The sequence below is a fragment of the Solea senegalensis genome, linkage group LG5, assembly GCF_019176455.1.
Source record: "Solea senegalensis isolate Sse05_10M linkage group LG5, IFAPA_SoseM_1, whole genome shotgun sequence".
NCBI lineage: Eukaryota > Metazoa > Chordata > Actinopteri > Pleuronectiformes > Soleidae > Solea > Solea senegalensis.
This window is the reverse complement of record NC_058025.1, coordinates 5,498,750-5,526,550: the sequence shown is the minus strand read 5'-3', so window position 1 is coordinate 5,526,550 and position 27,801 is coordinate 5,498,750. Positions and strand designations below refer to the sequence as shown.

The 27,801-nt window shown below is 43.0% G+C and overlaps 2 protein-coding genes across 3 annotated transcripts in view; both read left to right on the top strand.

Annotated features, from left to right (window-relative positions):
- The window catches only part of kiaa0825 (KIAA0825 ortholog), a 143,264-nt gene extending 128,474 nt beyond the window's left edge, over positions 1-14,790 (top strand). For both annotated transcript variants that reach the window (XM_044026994.1, XM_044026993.1), the window contains one exon: positions 14,034-14,790. In XM_044026994.1, the coding sequence (XP_043882929.1) occupies positions 14,034-14,217 (184 nt within the window). In that variant the 3' untranslated portion in view covers positions 14,218-14,790. The remainder of the gene's footprint in view (positions 1-14,033) is intronic.
- Positions 14,791-18,585: 3,795 nt separating this feature from the next.
- The window catches only part of fam172a (family with sequence similarity 172 member A), a 123,080-nt gene continuing 113,864 nt past the window's right edge, over positions 18,586-27,801 (top strand). The window contains exons 1-4 of the mRNA XM_044025939.1: positions 18,586-18,760; positions 20,521-20,661; positions 21,443-21,544; positions 25,645-25,745. Coding sequence (XP_043881874.1) covers positions 20,556-20,661; positions 21,443-21,544; positions 25,645-25,745 — 309 coding nt within the window. The 5' untranslated portion in view covers positions 18,586-18,760; positions 20,521-20,555. The remainder of the gene's footprint in view (positions 18,761-20,520; positions 20,662-21,442; positions 21,545-25,644; positions 25,746-27,801) is intronic.

Here is a 27,801-nt window from a genome sequence, read left to right as displayed (position 1 = left end):
GTTGTTACCCCACTCTTTTCATAGAATTTGACAATGTTTGTATTTCGGTGGCAAGGAAATCAACAGTGCCAGAGGGCTGTGTGCACATGTGTGAGTGAGTGAGCGAGTGTAGTACGCTCTTCTTAGCTGACAATAGACCTTTACAGAATCAAAACCCTACAAGGTGAGGCACAACTTAAAAAACATCCTTTCATCGCCGCGCTTATCTCTCGCACACTGCTGCTGGCGGCACGAAAGAGAGCGAAACGTCGAGAGAGGCAGCGTTATTATTTTATTATAAGGACAGAGAGGGTAAAATGGAGCACATGCGATACGGATCTGGAGATTAGAACCAAGCAGAACAATAAATTATGCAAAGTATTTGAAAACACATACAGCCATAATTAAGTGACATTTGATTTTAAATGAGGTGACAGCAGGGATTTATTTATCTCCTTAACCCCCTAAAAATGCCATTAGCATTGTAGAAAATGAACTGTTTGAAATGGTAAGAGAATAAGGCCCCTGATCTGATACACAGTAATGAAGAACCCCCCAACCAAAGACAATGAGGCTACACCCATAAATTCTGCCGTGTATAAGCTCGTCATCCACACTATCCCAGCGCTTCAGAGCCCTGAGAACTGAGGGATTTTGAAAACACTGCTGGCTCCGTATTTGTCTGAAAACAGCTTTGTAGTCGGGATGGACAGAAACATTGACCCACATTCCCGTCCGGATTTGTTCTTATTGCCACAACTCAGTTATCAGCTATGAATGAAAAGCTCTGTTAAAAACAAATTTCAGTTTCATCTCATTTTACCAAACATTCCCACCCTTTTCACCATTATTGTTTCTTGCTAAGCCTGCTCTACACGAGAGGATCATTGGCCACGTTTCAGTCCCGATCCGGCACTTACGACAATCATGTGCTCCTTCAGATTTGTGGCTGGTTTGAACAGATTATCTGTCCTGTAGTGTGAGGAGTTAACAAGCTCGAACGTACAATTAGGATTTGGGGGCGTGAGCAATAACCCCGCAATAACCAATTTGAGCGAGTTGCCCGGGAAACGGATGTTGCGTACTTTTGTTTAGGACTGAAACAAGGATAACGTGAAGACCGTCTCCTGAGGCCGGTGGACAGTAGAGAAAGAGGACGTGTGGATTTATGTCAACAGCATTTTTCGGCCACCTCACAAAACGTCACACACACACACAACAGCTACTAACTCATGAGGCCAACTGTCCGCCTCCGTGTCTGTTTACATTCTGAAGTCACGTTAAATCACGCACGTTTCTCAGAGATCCCAAATCCCCCCACGAAGTGTGTGGTCCTGCGTCCTCACTGCGACCGTGTCGTCTGTGCTTTCTCAGGATTCAAACGTTGAAAATAGGTGACAAATTTGTTGTTGTGTCTGTGGTCTCTCATGTTTTTAAAATCAAGTCAGATTTGAAAATCCTCTAGTGTGGGGCGGGCATTAGTCGGAAACCGAGCAACCAAATCTGCTTCCTGTTTACACCGGCACGCTCATACTCCTGAATGTTCCTGAATTATCCGTTTCTATAGGTGTTGAAGCAGATCGTTTTTATCTGAACGTGCTTTCCAGTGAATGTGTATCCTGATAAAGAGGGAGAAATGGACGAGCAATGTCTGCATAGATGCATCACAAAGCTACAGGACTGTCATCAATTCAGTGTATTTACAAGTATTTGCATTTGCCGGCATCTGGAACTTTTCTAACTGAAATTGACAGCTCGGTTAGGCTTTGTTTAAGAAAAGCAAGGTGCCCTGAAAAGGAAAAGCCTGTTCTGTGCTGAGAGGATCCACTTGTGGGATTAGACTCGACTAATACCTGGAGCTATACGGTAGTTAGCCTAATGTAATGTGTGGGTGAAAGTTTTTACTGCTGCTCCTTCTACTCCGGCGAGTGCCTGTAATGATAATAGTCATTTAGTGGCGGTTATCGCTGCATGTATGTTACATTCAGCAATTAAAATGTGCATCAGGCTTAAATTCCTACACACACCAAACGAGATTAGCCCTCAATAGAAGGATTTATAGGATTTATTTGTTTCAACTGCACAATACTGCGTTTGATTGGATCGTCAGCAAATCAATTTGAATTAAACAATTATTATACAGCGCAGATATAGTTTTATCGTGCGGCGCTCGCACGTGGTCTTCGCGGTGCTCCAGTTCCTTTCATCCCAAGTTTTACTCCCAACGCGTTCTTCAGCTCTGTCGCTCACTCGCCATGAAATCAACCACACGAGCAAGTCACCCAACTAAGTCACTACATAAACCATAAAAACTAAAGAAAAGTAGCGTATGCTGAAATATGCAATTTATTCATAGCGGCTAAGGAAATGATATATAGCTGAGTTTGAATAGAAGTTTTGCCAGATCAATGTCTAAGAGCGAGGCCTTTGTCTGAGAGCAAGTCGCAGTTTCTCAACCCCCAGTGCTCCTTAGTAGATTTCACAGTTTATATATGCACAGACGACAAAGAGAAAGTACTGAATAAGTAATAGGCTATTTCCTGGTAGCACACTGAGGTGAAATCGCTATGAACATCTTTTTCTCCCCTCTGTGTGCTGTTCAGTGGGGAGATTGCCTGAGCGAATGCTTGTTCTCGGTGTTTGCGCTTGTGTGTGTGCGTGTGCGAGCAGGGCAAAATCTGAAGCTACTGACTGTTTATCTGAATCACCTTTGTTCATTAATTCATGGGTGATATTTTATGCATTTGGTGGCAAGGTTTAAAGGAGTACACCCAAATGCAGTCGCAAGACGTGGTGGGAGACGGTGCGCGCTGGCAGGCGTTAATCATTTTTTGTCTTTAAAAGGAGTTTGGAGGCCCGACAGATCGCGTGAGTGGCAGGGGAGGATCTCAGCGGGAAGCTGAAGGTGAGCTTAGGTTGGCTCAACGCTGTGGCAAAAGTGTTGAGGGAGACTTGATTAACCACTGAAGGTGGAGACATGGCTTTATGTAGACTGAAAGAAGCTCAGGAGTAATCAGAGAGACGTCCATAAAGATGTTTGACACAGAAGACGCAGCAACACATTCCGCCCTGACCCTTGAGGCTCTGCCTTCGCTCGGAACTGTTTACCTCTTCTGTCCGCCTCTCGATTTATACCTCTCCCTCTGTCCTTCTCCCTCTTTTGCTCACGGAGGTCAGCGGTGGAAGACAGATTGTCTCATGTACGTTTTTTGATTCCAGAGACCAGCAGGTAACAGGTATACATGCCCATGCCCGCCTGACTTACTTCTCAAAGGTGCTTCTCAAAGTCAAGGAGAAATCCTCAAAGGACTGAATCTCAAGGATGTTGTGTCATTGACTCCTACAGAAGGACTCCTCCGATCTGGAGAATCCATCAAAGTCTATGCACGATTCCTTCACATGGAGAATGGACTATGTTGTGTATCCTCAACACAGTGGCAGTACTTATTTCGAGATTCAAGAAAACAGTTTGAGTCATTTTGAGTAATTTAACAGCTGGTTGCGGAAAACCCGGCCTTGGAAGTTCAAGGCTGCTGGCCTGGAGTCTTCAGAATAAGGAGGTCTTACAAGGTGTTGGGTCTTGTGAGGAAACACATATTGCTTTATCTTCATCTCGTTTTTTTGCCAGCTTTTTTGTGAAGGGGCGGGGGAAGTGTCAGCGGTAACAGTGACGATACAGCGGTGGAGGATGGATGAATGGCTGATGAACGCCGGTTTAAAAATAAGTACTTCCGAAACTGTAGGGGGAGCTCCGTAGAGAAAAGGGTGAAAAAGCGACCAGACTTGCAAAGTTCCACGTGAACGAACATGGCTGGTTAGTAAACGCGACGGCTAATTTATGAGAACCTGCGTTAGCATTATGTAACGTACGTTATTTTTGATTACCGACTACCAGTGATGTTGCCCTTGCTAGCCTGCTCCATCTTTGCCTTTCCAGAATGCCAGGAAGGATTCTTGTCTCATCTCTGAAGGATCCGCTCTAATTAGGAAGAACATCTCGACTCCGAGAAGCACCTACTGACTTAGTCTCCAATTACTGTAGGAACATACTAGAAGAAGATGGGAGAAGGAGGTAGAGGGCGGTCATAGGGCATGGGATAAAGGTACAGTCGTGTTTATACTTCATATTTTATTTAAAGGTGTCATTTTACACGTGTCGAATCATGTTAGCGACAGAGTGGCAGTGGATTACAAAGGCTGAGTGGAGCTGGATTTATTTTTTTTCACAGTAACTGTCACGGCCCATGTGGTGGGAGTTTGAGCAGCAGTGTAAGACAGTTGTCAGGCATGTACTGGGGCAAGGCTGCAAGGTGCCAAGGTGGTTGGCTTCCTTAATGAAGGGCCTTGCTTTAATGATTTACAGTCACTCAAGGGACAGGGGTCACACATAAACACAAACACACACACACACATATATAAGAGCATACACATGCTCACATTGCTCGGTGTCACAACCTCCTCTTGGCGGCTGTTTTTGGTGAGAGGTGCCAGCCTGCTCAGCCAAGCTGAGTTCCTAACAAGAGCCAAATAGTCATGAGAGTGAGAGACGGTAGAAAGGAGAGGTGAAACGAGGAAGGGGCTGAGGTGGGTAGATGTGAGGAGCAGAGAGCTGTCAACCTCCGGGGACATGTGCAGAGCTCGCCGTGTCTGTGTGGAGCAGTCAGCTGCACCGCACTGACCAGAAGATGTTGGCAGGTGTTTGGTTATTTCCTGTTGTCCCTATTTTTACTGCATGTAAGAATACATTCACAAACAGCGGGGATTCTAAATTGGACCTTACCTTGTCAAACACAAACATGGCCCCTCACTCTTTTTTCCCCAGAGCTACACATGATAGATCTCACCCACAGAAGCGGAGCGAGCCTATCTGAGGAATGTACCAAGCTGTGTCCAGTAGACTGGTGCTCAGTCACACTGTGGTGGACAAGCAGCCTAATGATGTCTGAAATACCAGCACAACTGCTATGATATGCTGTGATAATTGCCACCCTCCTGTCCGCAGTGCAAATAAATGTGGAATCGGTAGGCAAACACATTAATATGGAAATATCTACATTAATTTGGAGCATGGTCTAAATTATTCAGTAATTAAGCCACTGCAAATTTGCACAAACTTTCCTCCCGGTGACTGGAGAGAATAGTGAGGGGTTGGAAACAGTATTTGAAGCATGTGGTCACAGTTTTGACGTATTGAGCAAGATAATAATAATAAAAAAAAACTAAAAAAAAACGTGTTCTTCTGCACAAAAGTGGATTCGGCCCACAGAACGCACACACATTCATGCACACAACCCGAGCTAAGAGATGTTTAATGGAGGAAATATGTCGTATAATAATCTTTTCAATGCATCATTTTCCCGTCACAAGCCGCTATTTTCAGCAGACTTACACTTTAGTGATTCCCCAAACTGGCTAATTCTTGAGTTACAGCAGGCACATAACAAATAATCATAGAAAAGGTGATGAAATGCAAAAATACAACCTACCCAACAACTATATTACTTGATTTGATTTGATTTATTTGACCTAATAAAATATATATAAACACTGTAAAGATGTATACGATATACATCATCAAATGAAAACAAATAATACATCAAATACAACACAAGAAAACAATTATGAATGAGTCAATTCTTTGTTTTTTTGTCTAAAATCCATTTCTCACTGGCCTTTTTTAAACTTTGATTTAGATGTTCTGCCCAGGACAGGTCTTAAATCTTCATGGTCCGACAAAGTCATCTTTGTTTTCTCCTCAAGTCTACTTTCCCCGCATGTGACGCACTTGACCAGAGTGATTATGTGTTGGGCTTCGAGTGTTTACATAACGTGGATGACCTACAACTCGGCCCTGCGACGAAACGCCTCCGTACAGACAGAGACGGAGCACCTGAGCCACTCCCACGCCTTTCGTGTGGATGTGGTGTTAGATGAGAAGATTGATACTGATACCGCGCTCTCCTGTCTGTCTGTCTGTTCAGTACGAAGCAGTGTAAAGACACGGAAACAAACGCGGGGAAACTGCCAATCTGGCTTTGTTCAACTGTAACAAAATGGGTCTGGCTGCACACTTGAAGGTTGCTAAATAACACATTAGCGTATGCATTTGTTTGTTCAAGTGCAAGTGGGTGAGTTTTGTTTTCAGGTTCTCGACAGTAAGGCTCGTTCACTTGTCAGCTTGCTGGAGTATTTGGACTCTTCAGCACTTCAGCATACATTAGCCCTCTTATGACAGCTGTTGTGTCCACATATGCTCATGAAGTTGACAGAAAAGACTTTCGTAAACCATATTTATGTCACGTCTCTCAAAACGCAAGTCACCTGTGGCATTTACCGCTTTATCCTCCCCATGAGGGCCGCAGGGCAGCTGGAGCCACACCCTGGACAGGTCAGACATATAGATTCACCTTTACATTCACACCGATGGGCAATGTAGCGTGTCCAATTCTCACGAGTAGAACATGCAAACTCTATGCAGAATGGCCCTCGGTCGGACCGTGTCGCTAACCTGGGTCTTTTTGCCACAGGGCAACAGTTCTAGCCGCTGTTCCTCTCGAGTTAACCTGTTTTACTCACTCCTTTTACTATATGATGATCTCTAAGATGCTGCGTTTTTTGCAAAATTCAGCAAGTGAGTCCTAACAATTTGTTTTTGCCATGACAGCAAGAGAGTAAAAAAAAATACAGCACAATGTCAAATGTACTGTAAGTCAGCATCTCTGCTTTCCATCTGTTCTACTGTGATGTAAGAATAAAGATAGAAACATGATACTTATACCTATTTAACACCAGGTCCTCAATACACATCCCTATTCATGACTAGGGTTGCAAAGGGGTGGGAAATTCCTGGTAAATTTCCAGAAACTTTCCACAGGATTGGGAAATAGAAACAATTGGAAACGTTCCACGGGAATTATGGGAATTTTTGCAACCCAATTCATGACACTGAAGTGTGTGTGCTTTTAAGCAAAATGCCTTCCATGCCAACTGACGCGTTAGCTGTCTTGTTCCTCAGATTTATACTTCAAAAACCGTGGTGTTATGTGGTTTTGTACGTCCTCTCATGTCCCCCTAAGTTTCTTCTGCGCGTGTGTGTGTGTGTGTGTGTGTGTCTGCCAAATCACGTACAAACGAGTCAACTTGTGTAACTGTGGATGTCCCTTCAAAGGGACTTCACTGATCTGTCCGAGGCCCTTTGATCAGCCCGTCCACGACTCGTCTGCACTCAGTGGCCCTCGAGACAGGAGGGTGTGTGCTGGGTGTGAGATGGCACTGGTTTGAAGTTGGGGAGACTGTTGTTATGACCCACATGCTCCCTCTCTCCCCCCCCCACACACACACACACACACATATTCTACAGCATAATTTGAAGGTAGCCTGCGTGTAGCATACTAAGATGGCTCTTCATTGTCATGTTCAACATCCATACTGTTATTGTACTTTTAGATGCATGGAGTCAAAATGGCATGACGAGATTAGAGGAGGTTATGGGGGGTTTTCGGTGCAGTTACGTTAAACGTAAGGATCCATGTTTCCTTTTAAATGCATTTGCTTTGTTGCTGCATACTTTTGTCCTTTTCGATTCGCCGTGCGTCTCGTCGCTTCTGAGTGGACGTCATTTTGGATTGAGATGAATTTCAGGTAGGGCACTAATACTGAGTGGCGTCGCCCGTGCCACGCAGACATACTGTAGACCTGACACTGAGTTGATCTGACAATTGAATGGATCATTGTAGCAGCTAGCAAGTCAGAAGGTAGAGCATAATCCCTTCTGTCAAGTCTCTGTCTCGTCAATATTCAAATCCAGCCGGCTGTCCAATGGCTGTCAGTTACAATCTCCCTCTGGCTCATGGCCTAGCACAGGCACATATCTAAATTGAATTGGATGTTTGCTTCTCAATGGAAATTGAGTCAAAGAGATGACCTCCCCACCCCCCCACCTCCTGTCCCGCATTGTGAACTTGTCACTTACCCTAACTGAACTAGATTTTAGTGTACAATATCCATTCCAGGCAAACTAATAACTATTTTAGTCCGCATTGTGAGGAACAATGTAGCTTGAGCTCATAAGCTCGCGCAGATTTGTGTCACAAGTTGCGGTTTCGCTTCCTGAACGGCTGACGCACTTGATTTAAAAGCACTGACAAGTCATGAGCTCCCGTCACGCGCACGTCATTTCTTAGATGTACTCTGTCCTGACTCTTAGTTCCATGCACCTGAAGCACTGCAGTGTTGTGAAAAGTGAGGGCCAAGTTGAGTGGCAGGAAATGACATTGTGTGAACCTATAAAGTGGTTCTGCAGAACAGACACAGACATACACGGAAAACTTGTATGTCTATCGTCGACGGAGTCTTGTCTTCCTCAGTGGATATACTGAATAGCCACCAGGGGGCGACTCTGCTAGTTGCAAAAAGAAGGCAATCTGAATGAATGGCTATGGGTAAATTAGCCTTCTTCTCTCTTGACTTGTTTACTTTATTTATTTTTGCTCTTTCGACTTCGGGCTCGCTCACAGCGGATGATCCATTTGATTTGGGCAGAGATTTTTTTGCTGGGTGCTCTTCCTGACACAACCCTCCCATGTATCTGGACTTGGGACCGACACAAGGAGTACACTGGAAGTGGCTGGGGTCAATTTACTGGAGTGTCCAATTAACAACGACCAATGGGGATTGGATACTGGTACCCCAGCCCTTGATTTGGTGGGAAATCAAACCAGTAAACCTTTGCTTACAAGCCAAGTTCCCCTTTCCTCTTGGCTATGGGTGGCCCTCTCACTTGATTTATAAAGTCAGTAAACATGTTTTTCTAAACATGTTTTCAGGAAAACCAGCTGGTATTGTCCATTTGCAAAATGGCATCCTAGCACTGGCCAAATCACTATCCTGGAGGCTCCAAAGCAGGAGTTCAGATTCTTATGGGTGGTGTCTCAACCCTGTTGCTACTTGGTTGTCTCTAAACATCTCTGAAGGCTATGAAGTCTGACATTGCCAAGGCTTATTTTAGTCAAACATTTCTAAGACCTATTTCCATCCAGGTAGCTGTCGTAAAAGAAAAACTTCATCCGTCTTTGTCCAGCTTTCAATTGTCAGGCTGCTCGCTCGCCGCTCTGGCGGTTTTCCTCATCTCCAAAGTTTTTGAAACATCATGCCTTTTCTTTCTTTTTGCAGCGGGTGAATCAGAGTGCCTCTGGTTTAGCGGGAGACACTTGTCAGCTGTGCAGCCCAACTCTGTCGTGTGAATTGCCGTGCATTCAAAAAAAAATCTCTTTTTGAACTCGTCTTTCGCTCTAATCGCAGGTTCTAACCCCGAATGAGACGTGCAGAGACGTGACGACCGCACAGAGTGATGTCTGCTCATGACAACTAACCAGATTTGAAAGGTCTGAAACTGAAAGTGGTTTTCACAAGGGTGGAGAAAAAAAAAAGAACATTTGACCACTGTTTCTCTCTATCGCTCTCTCTCCATCCAGCTCTCCGTCTTGCTCAGTCCGTCTTTTCTTCCCTCTCTGACACATGTCGCCCTGGCATGCATGGAAAGCCGTGACCTTTGGAAAGTTTAGCACTTTAAATATTTAGGCTTGGGTTATGATGGATCCTCCAGGCCCTGCGGCAATGTGCGAAGCCTCTGATTAGGACTGCTGTCAGAGTCATTTAGCTGAGTGTCTGGCAGCTAGTGGCGCTCTCTGTTTGACAGGCCAGCCTTTTAAACAAACAGCGGTCCCAGTGGCAGAGCAGGCGGGGCACCCACTGCCACACAAACACCAGCTCTGTGAGAGAAACCACTCAGCCCACTGACAGCTGCAGAGGAAACCACTGGCCACTGTCTCTCTCTCTCTGTCTCTGCAGCTCACTCTGATTTAGTGTGATGCTGCTTTTTCTCCGTTTGTCTTTCTTACCGGCTTCTTTTTCTCCCCTATTAGTGTTTTTTTTGTTGTTGTTGTTGTTACTGTTCTGCCTCACTTTGGTCTTCATGAAAAGGAAGAATGAAGTATTATTGTGTGCTGCACACTCCAACTAAAAACTAGCAATACTTTCAGACCTTACTGAGGGAGCATCTGTGTGTATACAGTGGCAGCACGGAGTGGGCAGGGCAAGAAGCTAAAAGACTGTAATAACAATCATAATAATAATATTATAATTATAATAATAATAACATGTGGACAACTGTAATATATTTAATAATGTGATAAATACAACCCTATGTATTATTATTATTATTATTATCATTATTATTATAATAAATACTGATCATGCCAGTTGCTAATGCCCTGTGTTTCCTTGGAGGAAGAGGAGGAGGTCACAGGCCAGTTTTTATCATCCAATCCAATCCAATTTTATTTATGACGCACATTTTTAACAGCAGTTAACAGTTGACCAAATACAGTAGTATTAAAAAATGTGTACAATAATAATAAATTTAAAACAGAAAAGACATAAAACACGTGAGTAGACATGACATCTCACCCAGAAATTGCAAAAGGAGAACTCCCTAATGTATAATTTCTAATAATTATAACGTGAAATCAACTGTGGGGCTGCATGTGGCCCGTGGGCCGCAGGTTTGACACATTTGCTCCAACCTGTTTGCAAAGTTGTTTATGTTAAAACCAATCAGTTCCTGTGTGCAGACAGTGGGTGACATGAGAATCACAGAGAGAGTCACGAGGAGCTGACAGGCTTAATCAGCAGTGAACAGACTCCTTTGACAATGTTTATAATGCACATTACTTTTGTTTATTTTTTGTGCTCTACAGTTTTATTTTTCTCATTCTGTGTCGCCGGCAGCCGCGGAAGTCGAGCGCCAAAGTTTCACCTGTGCTGCATTTCCAGTGCGTTTGCCAGATGATCTCTGGGCAAAGCTCATGCTCTTAATTTGTCCAACATCACTTCTCATTATCAGCTGGAAATCAGGATAGATGCTCTCCGTCTCGTGTCTGCTTAGTCCCGTGATTAGCACCGCTTACACTGAAATACGTCTGAGGCAGCCTTTTCATCTCACTCTGAGACAATCTCCCGTGGCATCAATCCTGTAAATATATGAGTCTTAATATCTGTGTCCTATTCTGTATTCAGAGGAAGAGCCGAGTCAGCAGCTCCAGTATTAATGCATGAGAAATGAGCAGAGCCCATAAGAATTAAAGGGTAAGACTTCCCTTATTAAGATGTAAATTCCAGCGAAAACTTGCCGAAATGAGGATACAGTGAAGTTATTGTCAACTTTAGCCTACTTATGCATTTCTAAGAGGCAATGTTGTGTTGTACTTGTTGAAATTAGACACACACACACACACACAGAGCAGGCCGCACCTTGCATGTGTGTCTCTGTCCCATTTCCAGCGGCAAGATCTCACCGAAATCTCTACAAATATACAACTTACACTCGACGGAACAATTTACACTTTTGGCAGCATTATCTAGTGACAGCGTACATGGCAACTATTGTGGTAATTCAATCTCTGTCTCTGTGTGCTCCTGCTTTCTTCCACACTCTCTCTCTCTCTCTCTACCTCTGCCTCTCTCTCATTTCAAATTTGCACTTAACACCTTCCTGGGGAAAGGCTTCTCATTCATCAACGGTGTTTGTCCCGGTGACAAGCAGGGCGCCTCCTGCATATCAATATCAGCTAAGACAATGCTGAGCCTGTAACCTTCAGCTAAATGTCATTCTGCTTAATCCTATTTGAAAATTAAACATTGAAAAACCTTTAGCGCACCTTCCTGTCTCGCTCTCCTGTCTTGCTCGCCCCCCCCGTTATTGGCCACCATTCGTCCCCCTCTCTCTCTCTCTCTCTCTCTGTTTCTGTTTGGCTCCCTGTGTGACACTTGTGTTGTTTTGTTTGCGTGTTATTTGTGTCCCATAATGGCTATTTAGCACAACTGATTTTAATTTTTGTCTGGCCCGTAGTCAGCAGTCAAAGGCATGCTTAAAAGCTGCACAGCGTAACTTCTAGTGTCATTGTTGTTGATGTCATCGCTCCGCCTCTGTTTGGGCTTCATGAGCAGACACGACGTGGCGTTATTTGAATGCTGCATCTGTCTGAAAACTGTCAGAACGGACTTATATACTAGACCCATGGTTCTCAAACTGTGGTACGAGCTTTCTCTGATGGTCAAATCAGAAATACTGTTCTGCTGTTACTACTGAGTGGGGTTGAAGAATTTTGACCAGCGTGCGTAGAAAATGAAACAAATAACCTAAAGATTATCATAATTAGCGTGACATTTTCTCTTCACTATACCGTATGAGGAAGAGGAGGATGACGAGAGGGCAAATGATCTTATTGGGAATGAATCTGTCTGTGATATATAGGTGGATCTCCGTTGAGTCACGTGACATCGAGACCGGTGGACAAGCTAAACATCTTTGACAGTTTTGACAAAAGAAACCAGAAGCTGCTTCATCAGAAGAAACCTTCCTGTGAGAGCTCCATATTTACATCCTGTAGATCTCTGGCTCCTCACTGACCGTAATTATCACTCTGATAAGTTCTGGTCAGGCAGAGAAATGACGAAATCTGAATTGACCACACACACACACACACACACACCGTGACAGAGGCTGAAATTGTACCTGTTCTGCATTGAGAGGCGCTCCCGCTTTTTATTATTATCCTTGAAACATGTGTGATATATTTGGTCTCTCCCCCCCCTCCACCCCACCCCGACCCCCTCCTTCTGCTAACACACATACGCCTCACATCACATACACATGCACAGAGCAAACGTATATGGTACATATTTGAAGATACAGCGAGGCATCGGATGGGAGGGAGAGCGGGATAAAAAGGAGACGCAGAGATTGCAATGAAAATGCAATCATTTGCAGTCAGACAGATATAATTCCCCTCGGAGGGAGTGTGATGCGGCAGCTCAAAGACAGCCTTCACCCGAGCTCTCCATATGGATTTGATTGACCACAGCCACTCATCTAGGGATTCCACTGAAATACTGCGAGTGAATTACAACGTGACTACCTTTGATGTCTTCATACGAAAGCCCTCGATCCACTCTGTAACTTAAAGAATTAGAGAATGTGATGGAGAGACGCACTGTGGAAGTGTGATTCAACGGGACGGAGGGGCAACAAGACACGGGAAGCAATTTCCTGCGGGGAAATTAGTCGCCGCGGAAAAAGGCACGGCTCTGCAGCTGTTGTCCCGTGACTCGGTCTCGGTGACAAAAGAGGAAGGAGTGTTGGGTGGTGTTAGGGTTAGAAGGAGGAACTTCTGCGAAGCTGGAAGATAGGTTTTAAACTGGTGGGAATTTGTTTATTTAGCGTTCACTTCGGGGTCAAATAACTGCCATACATGAGGCTTTCATGGGGGACTTTTTCGATATCAGACACTAGAGAACGTACTGATGCCGATTGCTAACAACTCATTATTTTTGTGCCATTTCTAAAGCATAATTCTTATAAAAACTTATATTCTTCAACATAAAGAGGAAAAAAACCCACAACAAGACTCAGCTTAAACGCTGATGCTGATTTCTATTTACATTTTTACAGTCTGTGCATAGTAAAGCATGCGATATACAGGACACTGATGACCAGTATCGTACCGATACCGAGTATCTTATCGGCTCATCCTTATCAATTAAACTGAAATAAAAATAATCGACCACCATAACATTGTCACAGCAGAGCGATTTGAAAGAGCCTGAGAGTGTGTGAGATGCATTTATTGAGCAATAGATTACTCATAATTCCTCAGAAGCCTCAGAGTCCAATCCTTTTTTTTCCGTCTGTGAAACACAAATAAATGTGGTTAAAAAAAAACTTAACATAAACAGTATTCTGTTGCTGTGCTGATCTTGTATTTTGTGTGTGTGTGTGTGTACAAGAAGAAACCAGCGCCGCAGGTGTAAACATCCAGCGCGTCTCTTTGTAGCTACTGCTGGATGCTTGTTTTCATTTAAGACTCGGTGTCAAATGTATGTTAATATTAAAAGAGCTCATGTTCTGTCTCTTCTCCTCTCTTCTCCTCTCTTCTCCTCTCTTCCCCTCTCTTCTCTTCTGTCCACCCACTCCCTGCGCTGTCTGTGCTTTCCAGGTGGGAGATGCAGGAGGATGCAGAGCTGGAAGACAGAGAGAAAGCGATGGTGGGAGAACTTAAGAAAGCCTACTTTGTTTGCTGCTGCAGTCGGGGACCACGGGATCCTCCTGAAGCTGATGAGGCAGCAGTGGCGCAGACCCAGGGGGAAACACAAGCATCTGATAAAAGTCCTGCCCAATAAAAAAGTCCACGCAGTTGGAATTTTTTATCAGGTTGCAAATATTTCGCTTGTAACACGGACTGGAATATCTGTGTGAGAAGCAGTCGAGTTTATACGTATATACATTAAAATGTGAGCGCGTGAGAGGATGAGAAACAACAAAAAGAGAGTGAGGGAGACAGTCGTCATGCACGTGCATCACACACAAACTCCCCGTGCTTTCCATCGCATGCATTTCATCTTTATACAAGCTCACGCTCAGAAAAAACAGATCTGGGAAATGGAGAACCCCTGACTTGTTTGCCTGGAACAGGATGTGACTGTGTGATCGTTTTTTTTGAGACAGCGAATGTAAAGACATTGGTGTCAGCAGTCTTCCTCCTGGTTCCTGGCAGCAAACATCAAAAATAACGGTCGGGGAAGCAAGAATTATTAAGTTCTGACTATAGTGTGTCCCAAAATCAGTCAGTATTTTGTACAACCTGAGAAAACGTGTAGCGCCAACTCAACTGTGTCTGTATTTTCTTATTTATGAGATGGAGATATTAATGCTTTAGATTTTTAACATGAAAATAAAATTACAGCCTTCCTTTTTGTGTGTGATCCCAGTGTAATCAATAATTTACTGTGATTTAATGCTGTGGAGTTAGTATCACATTGTTGAATACATACTGTACATCATGTGCTCTTCCCGCTTATAGTTTATGATTTCATTTATGCCCTTTCACTACAACAAGGATATTATTTTAGCTCGCGGTGGCTAAAGCTGAGCGATAAGGAAAACATTTAATTCTCTATAAGTGGTTCCACCCCGAGAAAATATTGAGCTCTTGACGTAACGCCATTACGTTAAAATACAGTGGTGTAAATAGTCAGACGTTTCACGGGAGGCAGATTTATCCCCAATAAGATAATTTGCTCTCTCATCATCCTCCTCTTCCTCAGTGACGTTGCTTGTTATTTGCTTAATGTTCTATACACACACACACTCTTCCTCAGCTCCACTACGATCACATACCCGTGTAGCACAGTATTTCTGTTTTCTTCCAATTACCACCAGAGGAAGTACCACAGTTTGAGAACCATGGCTCAGAGAGATATGTCATATTTTCCTTGACTAGATTTTCATTACAAATTTGGAATTACTATCAATGCCAACGGGATAAAGAAAACGACAAAATGTCCAGCAGGTGAATTTTACTTTTGCCTCTAAACCAGAGGTGTCAAACTGGAGGCCCACGGGCCACATGCGGCCCATATTTTAATGAAAACATGGCCCACGAGCTTCTCTCCACAATATTATTTACTTCATTTTCGATTTATTTATCTCTGTTTTTGATATGTATGGATTTATTTTTACTTTACTTTGTAAAATATTTTCCTGAATATCTTTATTTGCAACATTAAGTAATATCAAGTAAAGATCATATTGACCCGACTAGACGCTAAGTGGCCCTATAAGGACATTTGAGTTTTAGTCTAAATAAAGACCATCAATCTTTTCAAAATTAACGTCATTTAACACAATAAAGTGTATTATACTGTGGGGGGAGGGAGATATTTGACGCGTCATATTGTTGTGAGATTAATAATGCTTTGATGTCTTTTCTCTTTGACTCTCCCTCCCCTCCATCTTCCTATTGTGGACAGGTGATAGACTCGGAGGACAAGTGTCAGTCAGGCTGACAGAATCATTCACAACAAATCATCACAGAGAGCGATTCGTCGCAAAGCGTGAATTGAATTTTCTATTATCCGCGATTCATTTGCGGATTATCAAGCCTACGCGAGCACCTCTAGAATCCCGGAGCTCGTGCATGGTGACACATTTATACGGGATAAGCAGTTGGAGGTTTTCTGATTCCATTTCAGCTGAGTTCCCTCATGTGTGCGTTTGTCTACATCGACAACTGTCACCGCAAACACACGTGGTTGTGTTTGTATGTTGAGCCAATGAGCTCAACAAGCTGTGTGTCAGCACACAACACAACACAACACAACCAGCTCTGTCTTCTATTGTATACACAGAATTTGATGTTGCTTTAGACACAGAGGTGACACATTTATAAACATTATTCTTAATCGTAACCATTTCATTCTGTCATTCAGTTCAGGTTTTAAGGAGACATTGAATTCAATAAAAGTGTTTCTAATTCATCCTTAATGAGGACAATACAGAAGAAAGTGACTTAAAATCACATAATTCACACAACCTGTTTTCTTTTGTAAACATTTTTAAATCTGAGAGCGAGGAGAAGGATTCCCCCTCGCAGCTGAGCAACTAAAGACTTCAGACGTCTTTATGAGTTTGCTTGATTTAAATAAATGTTCTTTTAACTGCCAATTTTCTTTCAAATTTAGCCATAACGTACTTCAATTGTGTTCATGCTTTGGGATAAATTATTGCGATAAATATCCTGTTAAATCAAGTGACTTCTTTCTCTTTAGCCCACGAGTGACTGTGATTTACTCCAAATGGAAATCGTATTTACTCTGTTTTCTAACATATTAAGCCAAAAATCTGCATTGTCTTTGAGTGGGCTGTCAAATATTTCAAGTCTTTATCAATCTGTAGATGATGTTCCTTCACTCACGTTCTTGTGACTCTAGCTTTTGGTCAAAGGAAGATGTCATCAGGTGGTTCCCAAATTTCCCTGGATGTCTTCTCCTTGGCAGCTCTGCAGCGATGGCCAGTCGCTGTCTGTGTTCTCCTGGCTTTCAGCCCATTTCATCCCATGTGTTCTAGAACTAGCAAAAGGGCTTCGTCTTCTTCTTTTGCCTCCAACAACGTACAAGCTGGCTGCTCTCCTTTCCATTCCTGCTCTTACCAGGGCTGTGAGGATTGTCAGAAGGCCTCAGCGGCTAAGTTGCTTGTCCCTACATTGCTGGACCAGACTGTGGTTCTTGGTGGTCTTCCCTTCTGAGGGCATCTCAAACAGGATGATCATCTTTGCCTCCTTAGACCACAGACACAGGCATGCCAGAAGAGAACTTTCCTCCTGAGGTCCACCCTAACAGATTCTCCCCACTCCTTACAGCCAAACACTTTCTTCCCCTTGTGCTGTCATTCTTATGACGGTAGCTTTTGGCCAGGAGAAGCTGTCATTAGTTGTTTACAGACGTTCCTTGAGCTTCTTGACCCTCAACCACAACTCCCCCGAGTGTGCAGCGAGAGCCAGTCACTGCCATTCTTCTCCTCATTATATCGAGTGAAGTATATGGGCGAGTCCATTTTGTAATGTTTAAGTTCCAATCATGTGACCTAATTGGACTCACATGCTGCACTGAGTGAGCTAGAAGCATCTCATCTCCTTTGTCTTGTCAAACTCAGATTATATCAGTGCCACAATATGTCATCTCTGTTTCTTATTTGGGTCTGCTGTCACAGCATCTCCAGTGCTCTGCTTGGGGAAACAGGGTAGCTCAGCTCCCCAGGGAAACAGCTTTAACTTCTAGAGGCCGTCCTGAAGTAGGGCACCCAGCCTAAGTTTAACCATGAGGCTGTTACATCAACAGCACATGGCATGACGTAAAGTTGCAGGTAAATGGCACATGGGAACATGGTGTGTGTGGTACGTTGGTTTTGAGTTAAGTGGCCTTTAGAAAGGCGACCAGTCCTGGTTCCTCTCTCTTTAAATGTTCAGTAATGTGCTTTTACCACATCAACAGTTGTGCGTGAATGATCCAAAGGAGAGACCTGTGAGGAGCAAAATATCCAACATCTAAAATATGAGTAGTTTGTTGAATTTAAGAGGTGACATTTGCAAAAACCTGTGCTTTACGAGACTTGTTGCTTTTAACAGAGACTAAACCAAAATGATAAGACCATATTATAAGTTGCTGTATTTATTTTTTTATTCATTTACTCCTCGGGATGTCGTGCAGTAACTCAAGTGAGAAGTCAGTCATTTTCCCTCAAGACTTCCATTCAAACCATTGCTTTTATTTCTTACAAGATGCCGGTACTCAGTTTAGATTAGATTTGGATTATTCATTTCTCAGTGTGCACTTTGTGACGTTCACCTGTTCTCACACGAGTCTAGTGTTTGTTTCTAGTGTCCAGAGATTAAGAAGAAGAAGAATATTTTTATTTTAATATAATTACATATATTTATTTATTTTTTACATTTTTTCACCAATGTTGCCACATTGGTGAAAAATATGACCAGTTTTGTTAGTGATTTTAATATATAGTTATAGTGAATATATTGCTTTTCTTTCTCAGAATTCTGACTTTAATTCTGGCTTTGTTTTTTTTACATTCTGTTTCCCTTTTTTTTCCACATAGGGCCCTAACCCCCCATCTATACAAGCTATGGATTGGACCTTTATATATCTGAGCGCACCCCTGGATGAGCAGCAGCAGCAGCAGCGGTGCTACTGTCTCTTTAAATACGCCTTACAGGCCGTTGCCCCGGTAACCCGGAAGCTTCACGCTCTCAGACCTTTGCACGGCTCAGAGTTCTTCCTGTTTTAGAGATTTCGAGGAAGCAACAGCAGCAGCAACAACAGCAACAGCAGCAGCAACAGCAGCAGCCTGTGGACAGTCACGTATGTGCTGATGGTGCGTGAGTCGAGTAGAAAGCGTGCATGCTTCTCCTGTACACGGTTGTTGTTCCCTCTGCGCGAGCCTCGTCCTCGGTTCCATTCGGGCTCCTGAACCGAGTGTAAAGTGAAACAGCACGCATGTGTACTACTGTATAGAGCGACCGCACACATTCCAGGAGTTGTGTTTGGTTTTTTGTGTTGTGTTGTAATGATTCGCGACCAAAACAAACAACACTAGCCGCTGACTGCTGCTAGTGTTGTTGTTGTGCTGACACGAGCGGCTGAGCAGCGTGAGACAGCTGAGCGTGGGAAAATGGCTGCAGCCTCACTTTTGAATCAAGTGTACCGTTGCTGTGTTTGCGTAATTAACTCAGTTGCTCTCACGTCACATAACAGCGTTAGCTGAAGTGTAAACTCACTGTTGTTCTGGCAGCTACAAGTTGTGTTGCAGAGCAACAAGGACCAGTAGGCTACATATACATTCTGTTTATTGAGTGCGACCTTTATTTACTGTTGTCAGTAAATGTGTCATTTGGACAGCAGCCATTTTGACACGCTACATTTAATCACAGGTGTCAACAATCAAATTAATTCAGATTAGCTTAAGCTAATTGTACTAAGGTTTTCCTCGTCCACTTGTGAAAAACTATCCAGTATATACATGCTAAGTTCTCAAAAACATGAATACATGAAGAAAACAAAGCTTGTCAAGTCAACAGGTGATGATGTTTTACATTACTTATTATTTATTATGATTATTTTACATGTATTTACATGACTGTAAATCAGAAGATAGACAAAAGTCACTATGTTCTAATAGGCAAACAACAACAACAACATAAGCAGAAAAAAAGCTGTAGTCATGTTAATAGTCCAGTTAGCAATGCTAACACTAGCATAAATTTGGCTATGTCCAACGCCATGATCTCGCACACACAGTTACTGGACAAAAACAAATGTTTTCCCTGTTTTAAAAATTACTACATCATTTACAAGGATGTTAGTTGTGTGTTTGCCAGGCATTTTTAAAAGAGCTAGTGGAGTGACAGCAGAGTATTTTTCCGTGTCTGTCGTTATTTTATTTTTTTCATGACTGTATGATATCAAATTAAAGAAAAACACATATATGACTGGATAAGTTGATTAATACTCAGGTGAAATTGCTATCTATGTTAGCTGATGCCACTGCTTAGCATAAGCAATGCTAGAAGTCCCACATACGAAATATAATATTTATAAACCTAATCTCTCTGTAGGAGCCGATTTGGAAGGATTCTCGACTTTAAAAGCCGCCAAACGTCGCACTGTTGTGACTTTTATGAATTGAACAGCACCATTGCTAATGTGAGCAGTAACCACAGTGATTTCCCGCTAAAACAAAATTGACAGGGCAAATATCAGTGGGCAAATATCAGTGTACTGAAATAGAAAATCACCACAACAAGCATTGTGTTTCACATCAGGCAACATATGGTAATAATAGTATTATAGGACAATACTGTATTTAATAACTGAATTGTAGTTTAAAAATGATTTGACAGACTTCATACATTCAAATGTTATTGTATACTGTATTTATAATCTTGCACCAGGATCAATTGACAAAATAAAACATGTTATATAATATTGTTTTTTCCACCCCATCACAATCGTGACTTATACAGCTTACAAGGTCTTTCTATGACTGAGATCGAGTCAAGAATTTGTGAAAAAGTGGTCTTGAGTCTGTGCGGGCAAGTATGATTTAACATCTTTTTCTTTTTTCACCTATAACAGGTTGTAACTCAGTGATCTGCACGAGCTGAGGACCCATGATCTCTCATCCTTGTGCTACCTCACTTGCGCTGTACATATTGTGGATCACCATGGCTCAGGTTGCTGGCCAGGAGGACAGAGAGAAAACTACTGCACTCAAAGGTGAGTGAAGACGACTTTTTGTGAGGGATATGAGCTGCAATGCTGGGATCAGACTACACATTTTGACGATTTCAGTGGGACATTGTTTGACTAAGACAAGAATCCCTGGAGGATCCAGGTGAAGGATTGTCGTATGGCTTAAAACTGCAATATGCACTCTCTGTGGATCCTCCAGAGTTTCTCCAGCTGCGTTCTCACCATGAGCTCACCTGAGCACAAAGATTATACCAGGGACTTCTGCAGACATTTACGTTTAACCAATGGAGGATCTTTGTAGAATCTCTGGAGTTGATTGCATGTCTGGAAGCAGCTGGTCTGATCCATCCTTTTTGTTCTTGAAGAAAAAAAGCATCCCTACTGCAGGATGCGGGACCAAACTCTGCTGCAGGAATAAAAAGATGAAAGAATTTTATCTCACATTTTCATAACCAAATGTTTGCTGCTACATTGGCCCATGAACTAGAAACTGTACTCACCTGTTAATGTTTAAACTTTTAGTTGGCTCCAGGAGTAGATAACCTTGAATTAAATATATTCAGGCACCCGTCCTTCTTGCTTCACTGATAGATTATGTCAAAGTCAATAGAGATTTTTGGTTAGTATTTTAAAATCTTCTATCTTCTCTTTTTTTCTGTCACTTGAAGATGATGAAAAGCTCTTGGTTTTAGTGTCACGGCACAGTGTCTTCTTTAAATCTTTCATAACTTAACAAAATAGGGAGAAATTATGAAATGGATATTTCTTGTCACCTTTGATCTTCCCTGTTCTCTTTCTTGCTTAGATTTGCTGTCAAGAATAGACTTGGATGAACTGATGAAGAAAGATGAGCCTCCTTTTACTTTCCCTAAAACTCTGGAGGAGTTTGAATATGCCTTCAATGAAGGTAAGTTGATCTTTAAGTCATAAACCACAAGTCTCCCAGTGAGTTCAATGGCTTCTTAAGACGCAGGCAAAGACGACTGCTTTAATCAAATAAACAAATCTCATCAAGTGTTAACAACAGTACTGTCAGTCTAGGTTAAATACGTCAGCTCAGGTAAAACAGAAGGTCAAATCCCTGCTGCTGAATCTTAGCCAAAACCATGTGAGCTCTGGATAGAAACAGGAGGAAACATAACCTATAGTCAACTACAGCTGTACTGTAAAATAGACTACAGTCTATTTTCCATGTGGCTCCTCAATAAGAGTAAATCGTCGACACCTGATGCAGTAGACACATATTTTCCTCTTTATTTTCCTTTGGTCAATCACATTTCATTGATATTGTTCGAACTTGAGTGGGGAAGCTCGAACACGAACCTTAAAAAATAGTTTGAGTTCAAAATATACAGCCTACAAGTCCTTCAGACTGTGTGAAGCAATTACCAATTACCTGCTTATAAAAACGGGACAACAGAGTGCGTGATCTGTCAGTTAAAGTAGTAAAATCAGCCAGTGTTCTTTAATGTGCTACTGATTTATCCTCCACATGAGGGTCTGGGGGGCTGGAGCCAATCCCAGCTGATGTAGGGTACACCCAGGTCGCTTGACCATCGCAGGGCAAACATTTAGAAATGAACAATCAGTCACTCTGACTCACTGAAGCCAGTTTGTCAGTTTACAATGTTTCCTTGTCATTCATTTAATACATTTTGTCCATTATCTACCACTTTATCCTCTACATGAGGGTTGCGGGGCAGCTGGTGCAAATCCCAGCTGACCTCGGCATGTTTTGGGACATGTGGGAAGAAAACCTGAGAAAACTCATGCCAGGTCCACACAGAAAGGCTGGGACCGGGACGCGAACCAGCAACCGCGCTCCCCATTTGTCACATAATTCAAAAGTCAAAAACTTTTTAGTCAGCAACATAAGTACGTAGCTCATCATCACCTGAGCTACAGTGTACACCTTGTGCAAATTGACAGCACATCCTTCCTAGGTTTGGTAGTTTGCCAACACCAAAATAATAACAAAAGGCTCTTAGATCATTGTGTTGAAATGAATGACCTAAAAGTGTCTCTGCTGTCCTCTGAGATGTTTTTCTTGGAGATTTGAAACTGTGTGTGTGTGTGTGTGTGTGTGTGTGTGTGTGTGTGTGTGTGTGTGTGTGTGTGACTTAACAGTGACAGCAAAGAGCAGAGCTCAGTCTTGATTGGTTTGGTGTCCAGATGATATAAAAGTCTCTTTAGGATTCTCTTGGCTCACTTTAATCAAACCAGGTGGAGGGAAGGAGGAAAGAGTTGGAAAGGTTGGTGGTGGTGGTGGTGGTGGCTCTTGGCTCTTAGCATTCCCCTGTAGTCTCTCTCCCTCTCTCTCTCCCCCGCTCTGTTCTCTGTCAGAGTCTCTGCTGGCTGTCTGCCTGGCTGAGTGGGGGACATGTTGTGTACTCTACGGCCCGTCAGTAACCTACTCAGCCTTGCCCTCCGCCTGACGGAGCATTTGCATAACCTCGCTGTGCCTAAGAACAGAGACACGCAGGCTCACCCCCCACCGGCCACCGTGCCAACACCCACCACCCCCAAGTACCAGCTCAATCTCCCATGGAGGAAGGAACAGCTCTCCATCTCCTCACCCTTTTGTTTTTACCCCCCATATATACATACATATATATATATATATATATATATACATATACATATCTTCCTCTTCTTTTCCTTTTCCTACTCAAAAAAATACCAAACCCAGTACCCACCTCCACACACACACACACCTACACACTTGGAAATACACACTTTTACCCATCTGTATGTCCTGTCAATTTCCACTCAGGCGTGTTTTTGAAGGATAGCATTTCTATTAAAGCCACGGTGGCCCTCAGGCACTGTCTCTGGTATGATGGCTCTCAGTTGCTCTGGCTCGCAGGCATTTCTATAGCTACGCCAAGGCTACCTCTGCCTAAGACAGGTGGAACAAAAATGTTAATTTGACCATGTAATGATGTGAATACAGACGAGTCTGTGTACAATAGTTTGCAGGTATCTTAATCACTGAAGATGATGGCTTCATCTTGCCAGCCCTCCGGTTTTCCATTACTGGAAATCCAAGGTTATGTACACCTAATTAAGCGGCCAAATTGAGAACAGAATGCTAATTACGAAAGAAAAAGAGGAGAAAAAGTTGAGAAAAACCTTATTCCTCTGAGAGGATGTGTTGGGAGAGGCAACGGAGCCCACACACCTACACACACACACACATACATACACCCACTCTTTTCTCCCTCCCTCACATACACACACAGACACGCACATCCCTCTTTCCTACAGTAGGATTTCATTACAGCTCCCGTCTTCCTTCTCTTAGGCAGTAGTGTTTAGATCCTCACCCTTCCACGAATGCATAATTGATTTTCTTCAAAGGTGCTTATCATACACACACTGCTTCATCCTAACTCCTCACTCATCTCCTTGCTCTACCTCTCAGGCACAAGTCGCCTTTTTAATGGAACACAATGTCAAACCCACATTCGAAAATCACAAGTTTATCAAACGGCACCGCGCTGTAACGCACACAAGTGTGTTTAACAATGTGGGATTCATCACACTGATAGAGGGGTGAAAATGGTGGCAATTTAGAACGAGATGAAAAAAAACCCCAAAACAAACCCATGCATTGCTTTATCTTGCAAAGATATTACATTTATTTATATCTTAGATGGGTTTTTCCTCACATTGTGCAATAATTGAGAAAGTATGAGAAGCCCTCTGGCTATTTGGGTTAAATATGTGTACTTTTCAGTGGCTTAGTTCTCACAGATTCTGCAGTCATAAAGGTCAAAATTAAATTTAACACTGTTTAGCGCTTTATTGTGTTGCAGTGTCAACGGCAGGATCGATGGGCTCATTGCTAAGGTAGTGGCTCCACAGCCACGCGAGGGTAATTGTTTATTAAGACAAAGAGTATCGCGCCGTTTCTGAGCAGCTTATGAAATAAAACCTGGCTGTGTTCAGAACTCCTCTAGTTTCCCTGAATTACAATAAATCACTTAAAGCATGATCCCGGGGCGCGATAGTGTCTTCTCAGTGGGTGAATGTGCGTCGTGATGGCAGTGTGGCTCACTTGAAACCGTTTAGAGAAACCCAGTGACACTTACTCCACAGTATGTCCGCACCTGGCTGTCCTGGCTGGAGCTGCTGGTGCGTCAGTGTGCCTGAGTGTATGTAAGCTTTGCTAGTTAGGGAGACTGGCTGATGCCCAGTTGTTGCAGTGTGACTGTGTGCCAGCTCACCTTTTAAAAAGGATGCAAGCTCACAGGGACAACACAGGCACACGCTCGCAGACGCCACCAAGTTTGTTTTTTTTGCCTCTGGAGATTTCAGGTGGTGAAGAAAAGCGGGACAGACCTGTGGCGGTGTGCCAGAGTGAGTGAGCGAGGAAGAGGGAGAGGGAGAAAGAGATGGACACAATTAAAGAGGAAGGGGAGAGGGGCTTTTTAGACGGATGAAATTTCTGAGGGAGAATTTTTGCCATACCAGCTGTCCAGGCCCGGCAATGCCAGACTACCCAGAAGGCCAGTGGAGTCGTGACTGGAAGAATGCTGCTTCATCCACAGGCCCTGCACCTGCCATAAGGGGGTGGATGAGGGAGGGTTAGAAAACACAAGGAACCCAAAATAAAAACGCACACAAAAAGTTGGTTGTTAAAACTTAAATGCACAGTGTGTCATTTTTTGATGACGTCGGGTAGCAGCTCGGGATCGTGGGAATTGTTGTTGTCTTGTTTGATAAGTAGTCCTGATCCTGTAAGCAGTTGGGTTCGGCACAGTAGGGTTCTTATTTTTTTGAATAGTACCAAAATAACCAGCCCTAAGTGGTCCATTTTTGACACCGTCACACTAAACACGGCCATTGGGACTGAAACACAAGCCTGACCCAGGGCTTTACCATTCCAAACCGTACCGCACTGAACCAACACCTAACCGTACCATGATGGCATTTGTGACAAATACACACCTAAATGAAACTCCAGTAGTACTGAATATTCTTCTTTCTATCGTTCTTCCACAGATGGCCAGCTCCGACATATAAAAACAGACGAACCGTTTGTGTTCAATGCCAGGGAAGATCTTCACCGCTGGAACCAGAAACGCTATGAAGCTCTCGGAGAGGTAACACCTGACTCTTTCAACTATCTATTCCATTTTTTAATAAGCAACTCTCAGGTTATTCATCCCTCAGCAGCGTCAGCTCTGTTTCTGGGTCTATTATGGTATTTAATTCCGACTCCATAAGATGTACCAATTGATTATTTGGAGAGGGGGGGGAACCAAAGCACATAATAAGCTTTTATCACAAATGGAACACGGGATGTTGCTGTAGTATAATGTGGATTTTAGCATTCATATACTATATTATAGACACATAAACAGCATTGTGAAATGTTTTTATTGATCATGAGTGCACTGCAGAGGGCCGAGGTAAATTAGAAAGAAAAGTGTGTTTGGTTCTCACATAGACTGTCTAGTTGTTATTTTTTAAAATCCATACTTTCACAGCTGAACTCTGTGAATGTTCATAAACAAGGTTTAACATGCTGGATTCTGGGTAGACTGATTTGTAGAGTAAAATGTGCATATTTTTTGCTTACAAATGAGAATAGTTGCCACCTTCTTTTGGTGTAATATGGTGTCGTCCATGCCTCTGTCATATTAGAATAAGGGGAGTCGTAGTTTCAGGCTGCTCCATGAATCCTCCATGTGAGGGTCACTGCTGGTGCCAATCCCAGCTGTCATAGGGCGAAAGGTGGGGTACACCCATTGCCAGTCCATTGCAGGGCCAACATATAGATAGGAAGAACCAATCACTCACACACTCATGCCTATGGGTCCAATTAATTAATGTTTTTGGACATGGAGGAAACAGGAAAACCCGGAAAAAGAGAAAGGCACTCTTTTTTTGTGTCGACTCCTTTTTCAGACTTTCATTTCAAAGTTTCCGTGCCACCTTTTGAAGTTGTGATGCTGCCCAACTGCATCATCATATACCATATATCTAACTATACCTCAGTGTTAGAGTTCACCTCGAATTCACTCCCAGTTTTCCCCTTCATGCAAAATGCGTTAAGATAATGAGACAAATGTTCTTTTGTAATCTCTTTTATTTGCATCCCCCGCTATGTTGCTTTTAATTGTTGTACGCATTCTTTGAAGTTCAAAGCAAAGTGATAGACCCATTTGTGGGATTACCTGTGTGTTTTTTTGTTGTTTCTAATGCAGGTATACAGCCGCTCCTTTGAGAGCCTCCCTTCTGTGAAGGCTTTTTACCCTTTTTTTCTTCTTTTGCCTGCTCAGGCATTATCTCCCGACATCTAAAAAGACTATAGGAATGAATATTTGGTAGCAGGGAAAACAGTGGCTCTGAAAGAACACAGAGACATTTAAACTAAGTGAACTCAAACATCAGAGGGGGGCCAAACATTTGGAGAAAACAAATGCTCATCAAGCGAAATGTATGCAAATTTTATTCATCCTGCTATTTAAAAAAAAAATAAAAAAAATGACAAAAGCATCTTCTTTAGGGAAAGAAAAAAAGAAAACAGTGTCAATCAGAGTTGATATGAGCGGCTGTAATGAGAACAGATACTGCGGGAGACGAAAAGGAACCCTACCTGAATAAGCAGTCGTGTCTGTCTGTTGTTTTTAGGCCACAGATGACTCAAGAAAATGAATACTGTACTCCTCTTACACAGCGTCGCCAGAACAGATGTATTGTTTTTCCTGCTAAGAAATATGCTCCATTATAAATAGACGCAGCCACTGAATTTCTATGCCTTTTGGCTGTAAAATTAGGTTATGCTGCTTAGTCAGCCTCCATATGTGCGAGTTCCAGAGTGTGTGTCAACCCGGCGTACCTGCGTGATTATTTCTGTGTCAGCGTAGCAAACACATGCAGATCACTCTCCGAGCTTGCGTTTCTCTTGCCATTGTTTGTGAGTCTCGTCATTTCTCCATCCCTCTGCTTCATTTCCGCACGGGCAAGGGGGGAGCGAATTCGTCGGATATCTTGATGGTTAGAGGTAAAACACGCTTCCGGTGCGTACAGGCCTCTTATTAGCCAGTGCCACTCCACTGCACACCCCGGTGCCCTCCATCAACCTACCACCTGAGACGGTCTGAGAACTCGCCGCAATTCAGCCAGAGACCTGTCAGAGATGGCACAAGGACA